The following is a 7,330-nucleotide window of genomic DNA, read 5'->3' as shown; positions in this document are numbered from 1 at the left end:
GACCTACTAAACACGAAAATGATTTTTAAAAAATTTTCTGTCGATTGGTTTTCGAGATACAATTTTTTTTTTAATTTTTGGAGGTACACTTCCAAGTTTGAGCATATCTTTCGTTTTCTTTAACCTTTTTGATCTTAATACTACTCAAATTAAAGAAAATTGAGCCGTCTACAACTCATTCTCAGAAAATTTTCAAATCGGGTAAGTAGTTTGGATGTTGGCGGCTTAAAAAGGTTAAAAAACGGCGTTTTTTTAGTAAAAATGTGGCAGAAAAAACCATATAAAGATTCATATAAAATATAAAAAAATTGCTAACAGCAATTTTGGGTTTTTTACGTATAGCTGAAATTTTTACAAAGAAAATAAGCCCTTACTTAACACAATCGAACAACAAATAGCGGACTTATAATTTTTTTGGTAAAAGACCGAAAAGACCAAATCAACGCATCAACGCTGTTTTCCACATGGCATAAAATGTACAGTTATATTTTTGTTTCTACTCATTTGGTTTTTTTGGGCGTTGATTTGGCCTTTTCGGTCTTTTACCAAAATTATAACTCCGCTATTTGTTGTTCGATTTTGTTAAGTAAGGGCTTATTTTCTTTGTAAAAATTTCAGCTATACGTAAAAAACTTTTGCTTTTAGCAATTTTTTTTATATTTTATATGAATCTTTATATGTTTTTTTCTGCCACATTTTTACTAAAAAAACGCCGTTTTTTAACTTTTTTAAGCCACCAACACCCAAACTACTTACCCGATTTGAAAATTTTCTGAGAATGAGTTGTAGACGGCTCAATTTTCTTTAATTTGAGTAGTATTAAGATCAAAAAGGTTAAAGAAAACGAAAGATATGCTCAAAATTGGAAGTGTACCTCCAAAAATTTAAAAAAAAAATTGTGTCTCGAAAACCAATCGACAGAAAATTTTTTAAAAATCATTTTCGTGTTTAGTAGCTCATAATCAATAAGAAAAAATATGCTAGAAACAATTCACAGAGAAAAGTTTGTTATTTGTTGCCTAGTGTTATTAGCAGTGTCTAGATATCGAGTATATCCCTTAATCATGTTAACAACTTAATGCCTTCATTGATTGTATTGTAATTGAATATAGGTGAATTACCTTCGAAACATTCAATTTGAAATTTGTTATGCGTGAATCCACTTGAAGGGTTTCATTGTCACAGGTGATCGCAACATTTCTTTAGTTTTTCATATAAAATGCGCTTATTGTTAAAATCGGAAATTTAGTATCAAAACATTATTTCAATATTAAACATAACAATTTAATTTATACTAAAAAATTATGAGGTTTTTAGTGGCAATTATTCTTTGGGTTGCCATGGCCATATTAGGAATTTCTGCCAATACAGAGGGAAATTTAGTCCAAGGATCGCAATGGCAATCTCTAGTTGATGTGGATATGCAGGGTCATTCAAATACTGGTGATCGTTTGACCCGGCAACGGGGTGTCTATTATCGTGGAGGACATGGTGGTTTTGGTGGTGGTCGTCGTCGGGATCGCTATCGTTATCGTGGCTAAATAAATTTTTGAAATTTGTTTAGAATTATATTTAAGTTTTCAAATAAATATTGTCATTTTCTTTACCAGTTAAATTATGTAGAAATGTGTGTGTTTCTTCTGTGAGTTATATGTACGGTTGCCACTCGTGCCAAAGAAAATCTACCAAAATTTGAAGAAAATGTTATCACTTAGACTATTCAGTCCATTGTGATACCACATTAACTAAAAGTACCTATTACATATGGGTACTTCTAGTTTTAACAGCGGAACCTTCTCGTTTATTTTTCTTCGCTGAACCAACCAGATTGTTCCAAAAACATTAGCAAAAACATTCAGACAGAGGTTTGTCCATTTCTGAATCCTTTAGCTGATCGTTTTTATATACCTTCATTTGGATATAATGAAAGCCATAACATACACGGCCCTGGGACTTTGCTAGATGTGGCAAAGACTGAGTGTTCAATATAAACAATGCATGCCGTCTTGGTCCGTCCACTTCATCCAAACGGCCAACCTTCCAATCAGCTGTTGGAAGATCTGGATTGCATCGTTTCAGTCTATTTAAAATAGATTCAGGGTCAGAAGGGTTTGCAGGTATCCACGCATGTGCTCTAGGTCTAGCCGGTATGTCTTTCTTCTCGACTAACTCTAGAGCAGCTCCTTCCCAAACTTCACCAATTAGTATCAGAGCAGCTTTGAAACATTCTATAGACCTCTGGTCCTCAAATGCGATTAGCTTAAATCGTCCTTGATCTGGACCGGGAAACTTTTCCAGTACCTGTGAGTAGACGACAGACAGAGCATTCTCAATTTCCCCCCATTTTTGCTTTGGAACCATATCGTCCAATGCTCCTTTATTAATGATAGCCATCACAAGGCTGTCTTTAGCAACTGAGGCAAACGATATTTGATCCCTTTTGGAGGATGGCAGCTCATCCGGTGATCGTTCCCTTTTTCCAGCCTCAAGAATTCCTTGAGCCCATTTTAAGGAATCGCTTTGTTTAGCCGACCGCTTCCTTGGGTCGACTGATCCTAACTTCTTTAGGATAAACAAAGAATTTCTGCGTTCCTTGAATCTCTTTCGAGAGGGATTACCTCCTTTTGATGTCGTTACCTTAGAAAAAGTACGACTTGTCAAAGTGTCGCCACCTGTCGACCCGTCTACAGGTCGACTAAAATAAATACTCTTGTAAATGTGTTGAATTTTATATGTTTTCACGATTTTAGCTTGTACCAACAAATGAAAATTGCTACTTCTACAATAAGAGAGAACTTACTCACAGTGGAAATAACACGAAAATTCAAATTTTTAAAGATAATAATTTTCTCAACATTTTATTCCTATAGAAAATTTTCTCAAAATTTTATTTCTATAGAAAAATGTTGTCAAAATTGTATTTTTGTAGAAAATTTTGTCAAAATTTTATTTTCATAGAAAATTTTCTCACAATTTTATTTCTATAGAAAATTATCTCACAATTTTAATTCTATAGAAAATTTTCTCAAAATTTTATTTCTATTAAAAATTTTATTCCTATAGAGAATTTTGTCAAAATTTTATTCCTATAGAGAATTTTGTCAAAATTTTATTTCTATAGAATATTTTGCCAACATTTTATTTCTATAGAAAATTTTGTCAAAATTTTAATTCTATAGAAAATTTTGTCAAAATTTTGTCAAAATTTTATTTCTATAAAAAATTTTGTCAAAATTTTATTTCTATAGAAAATTTTGTAAAAATTTTATTTCTATAGAAATTTTTGTCAAAATTTTATTTCTATAGAAAATTTTGTCAAAATTTTATTTCTATAGACACTTTTGTCAAAATTTTGTAAAAAATTTTATTTCTATAGAAAATTTTGTTAACATTTTATTTCTATAGAAAATTTTGTCAAAATTTTATTTCTATTGAAAATTTTGTCAAAACTTTATTTCTATAGATAATTTTGTCAATATTTTATTTCTATGAAAAATTTTGTGAAAATTTTATTTCTATAGAAAATTTTGTGAAAATTTTATTTCTATAGAAAATTTTCTCAACATTTTATTTCTATAGAAAATTTTGTCAAAATTTTATTTCTATAGAAAATTTTGTCAAAATTTTATTTCTATAGAAAATTTTCTCAACATTTTATTTCTATAGAAAATTTTGTCAAAATTTTATTTCTATAGAAAATTTTGTAAAAATTTTGCTTCTGTAGAAAATTTTGTCAAAATTTTATTTCTATAGAAAATTTTGTCAACATTTGATTTCTATAGAAAATTTTGTCAATATTTCATTACTATAAAAAATTTTGTCAAAATTTTATTTCTATAGAAAATTTTGTCAAAATTTTATTCATATTAAAAATTTTGTCAAAATTTTATTTGTCAGAATTTTATTTCTATAGAGAATTTTTTCAAAATTGTATTTGTATACAAAATTTTCTCAAAATTTCTATAGAAAATGTTTATAAATTTTTATTCGTATACAAATTTTTTTTTTAAATTTTATTTTATTTTTATAATTTTAAATTTTTTGTTAAAAAATTTATTTCAAAAAATTTTATTTTTATAGAACATTTTCCCACAATTTTATTTCTATAGAAAATTTCGTCAAAATGTTATTTCTATAGAAAATTTTGTCCAGATTTTATTTCTATAGAAACTTTTCAATAGAAAAATTTCTCAAAATTTGGTTTCTATAGAAAATTTTGTAAAAATACCATTTGTATTTGAAAATTGAAGTGCGTCTTAGTTGGAGAGAGAATTGTGGCAACCATGGTTAGAAGCAGGGTCTACTACTTATCTGACTTTTTAAAAAATGTTTTCAAACTTAGTTGGAATTTTCGAGGAAAGTGGTTCCTGAAAAAAATTTGTATGTATATTTATTTATTGCGATAAAAATGTGGTGTGGTTTTTTGAGGATTTTAACACGGAGGGAGTCTTCCTATTACTTAAATTTCCCAGGGATTAAGTTGATCCCGCGTCAAAAAAGCGCCAAAATTCTAATCTGTGGATGGGGGAAGGGAACTTTTCCTTCCTCACTTTTATAATATATAAAAGAAAGACCTTGAATTCTACGAATTACTTGAAATTTACATGAACCCAGAGGGTTCTCAGGTTTAGGTTGATCCCGAGACAAAAGGTTGGTAAATTTTTGATCTGTGGATGAGTAAAGCGAATTTTTTTAGAGGATACATCTTTGATTTAAAGTTTTTTATTCAATCAAAAACTATCTTTCACTTTGAAGTGCCTTTTTTAATTTTGATTTATAAATTATCATTCACAGGGTGGGTGATATGTATTTTATTTCTATAGAAAATTATTGTCAAAATTTTATTTTTATAGCAAATTTTGTCAAAATTTTATTTCTATAGAAAATTTTGTCAAAATTTTATTTCTATTGAAAACTTTCTCAAAATTTTCTTTAGGTTTAGATTGACTCCGAGATCTTTGGATGAGGGAAGTGAATTTTCCCTCCTTGAATTTTTTAATGTGACATCTCCGAATTACTTGAAATTTACAGGAACTCAGAGAGGGTACCTCATTTTTCGATATTTGGTCTGTAAGACAATTTATACCGTGGGCTTTCCTATTTGCAAAATCTTCTCCGGTCTGCTTGAAATTTGCAAAGAATGTAAAAAAAGGAGTGCTTACATTATTGTGGAAGGGGACAGAGAACTCTTCCCAGAGTTTTTAAGGTACAATTAAAAAACATGACTTCTTCGAATTACTTGAAATTTAACCCAGGAAGCGAACATACAATAAAAATTGGGTACCTCATTTTTCGGCATTTGGTGTTGACCTATTCCCTGGACATACAAAGTCACAATGTTTGATATATGGATGCAGTGGGGAGTCTTTTTGTTTCTTCTTTTCTTCTTTTAAATTTGAGTTTTGCGTACTTGATCCTATTGAAAAATAATTAAACGAATAAGTTTTTCCAGTGTTTTCTCCATGTGCTTTCAAAGTCCTTTAGAAATGTCTTAACGACAAATTAAATTTTCAAATTCAGACTCGATTTCGAGCAAAAATTATACTATGTTTCAAGTTTAAAACGTCGTTAAAATTTTGAAAAGCATCTCCTATTTTTAAACGCTTTTTTGCTTTGTAGTCAAGATGCAAAAAGTCAACAAATTTGAAGACGATTTCATTAATTTTGAAGAATTTTTCATAACTATTAAAGTCAAGTTGACCTTAATTAAACAATGCAAAGGTAATCAGCTTTAAGTCGAATCACTTAATTATAAGGACAAAACGACTTAATGAAAAAATTATCGAGTTCTGGACAAGGAAAAAACTTTATATCAGAGAAATGCTTCTTCTATGTTAAGCAAAATTAGCATTGGATTTTTAAGGATAGGCCTCACGGCAACATTTTTTTATATTTTCTAAAACAAGGAATCGAAAAATTATTTTATTTTTATAAAGTTTTATTTTTTAATTAACAAAACAACAAGTAACAACAATCCATTCCAAAATTTGGTATCAGTTCAAGCGTTGGCAATTTTAAATTTAACCGTAGAATCCTCCACGATATCCACCATAGCCACCGGGGAAACCACCATAACCTCCACGATATCCACCATAACCACCACGATAGCCCCCATAACCACCACCATAACCGCCACGATAGCCACCATAACCGCCACGGTAGCCACCATAACCGCCAGGGTAGCCAAAACCGAATTGGCGAGCTTCACGATCACCAGTATTCTCATGACCTTGGACATCGACATCTAATAATGATTGAGCGGCCTCATTGCTCTTTTCCACTTCAACAGGAATCGAATAGGCCACCGCAATGAGGGCAAATAAAACACAGCAAAGGAAGAAACGCATTTTGGCAAATGTTATGTTTTTTTTTTTGTACAACACTTTTCGAACTAAACTCAATAGATGATTTTTAAATTCTGATTTCTTAGTAACTGCCGCCAAGCACTTATATACTAAAACAATCGGCCGGGCAGTATCTACCATCGGCCCGGCATTAGCAATGAAACGTACTATGATGGTCCACAAACTACTTACGTTATAGCACTATCATTGGGCCAACATTTCAAATCGCAAATCCCCTTTGACGACATAATCGAGTGTGTAGAAGTCATAGCTACTCATCTTAAGTCGTTCGTTTCACACATACTTCGCTATACCCGTATATGTTTCATAGACGATTTTCGGTGAAATCTTTCTGCTGTTCTACGTAATCAACGAAAATTCACAAAAGAAATAAATCTACAACGTTACGTTGTACGGACGGACGGACACTTCGGCACAAGCATTGTAAACTGAGATTTGGTTTTTATTTTTTTGCAAGTTTTTTTTTTGTTTTGACTTGTTTTCTTATATTGTTGTTTTAATAGATGCTGAACACAGGGCTGCCAATTTTGCCGATTTATCGGCATTTTGACGATTTTTTACTCAAAAAATAGCATATGCCGATTTTCCGATTTTTGCACCAAAAATGACGATATTAGCTCGGTTCAAAAATTTGGACTAGCAGCAGTTCGTTTACACATTTAGAGCCACCAAAAGAGAGAATACATTTGACAATAGTCAGATAGAGAAATTGAAGGTTTTTCCTAGAGATTTCATACATGTAGGAGCTATAACTCACTTTACCACAATCTTATTTCTATAGATAATTTTGTCAAAATTTTATTTCTATAGAAAATTTTGTTAAAATTTTATTTCTACAGAAAAAGTTGTCAAAATTTTAGTTCTATAGAAAATGTCGGAAAATTTTTATTTCTATAGATTTTTTTTCAAAATTTTATTTGTATAGAAAATTTTGTCAAAATTTTATTTTTATAGAAAATTTTGTT

The 7,330-nt window shown here is 30.2% G+C and overlaps 2 protein-coding genes across 2 annotated transcripts; one reads left to right on the top strand and one right to left on the bottom strand.

The window, feature by feature from the left end:
- Positions 1–1,247: 1,247 nt before the first annotated feature.
- LOC142239067 (uncharacterized) lies at positions 1,248–1,615 on the top strand. The gene has a single exon (XM_075310833.1). It carries the CDS (start codon positions 1,305–1,307, stop codon positions 1,539–1,541), a length of 237 nt encoding a protein of 78 aa, XP_075166948.1. The 5' UTR covers positions 1,248–1,304; the 3' UTR covers positions 1,542–1,615.
- A 4,302-nt stretch (positions 1,616–5,917) lies between these two features.
- LOC142238469 (uncharacterized) lies at positions 5,918–6,429 on the bottom strand. Its single transcript, XM_075310120.1, has one exon. It carries the CDS (start codon positions 6,345–6,347, stop codon positions 6,021–6,023), a length of 327 nt encoding a protein of 108 aa, XP_075166235.1. The 5' UTR covers positions 6,348–6,429; the 3' UTR covers positions 5,918–6,020.
- Between the last annotated feature and the right edge of the window lie 901 nt (positions 6,430–7,330).

The sequence above is a fragment of the Haematobia irritans genome, chromosome 5, assembly GCF_050003625.1.
Source record: "Haematobia irritans isolate KBUSLIRL chromosome 5, ASM5000362v1, whole genome shotgun sequence".
Classification (NCBI taxonomy): domain Eukaryota; kingdom Metazoa; phylum Arthropoda; class Insecta; order Diptera; family Muscidae; genus Haematobia; species Haematobia irritans.
This window is presented reverse-complemented; position numbering and strand designations above follow the sequence as displayed.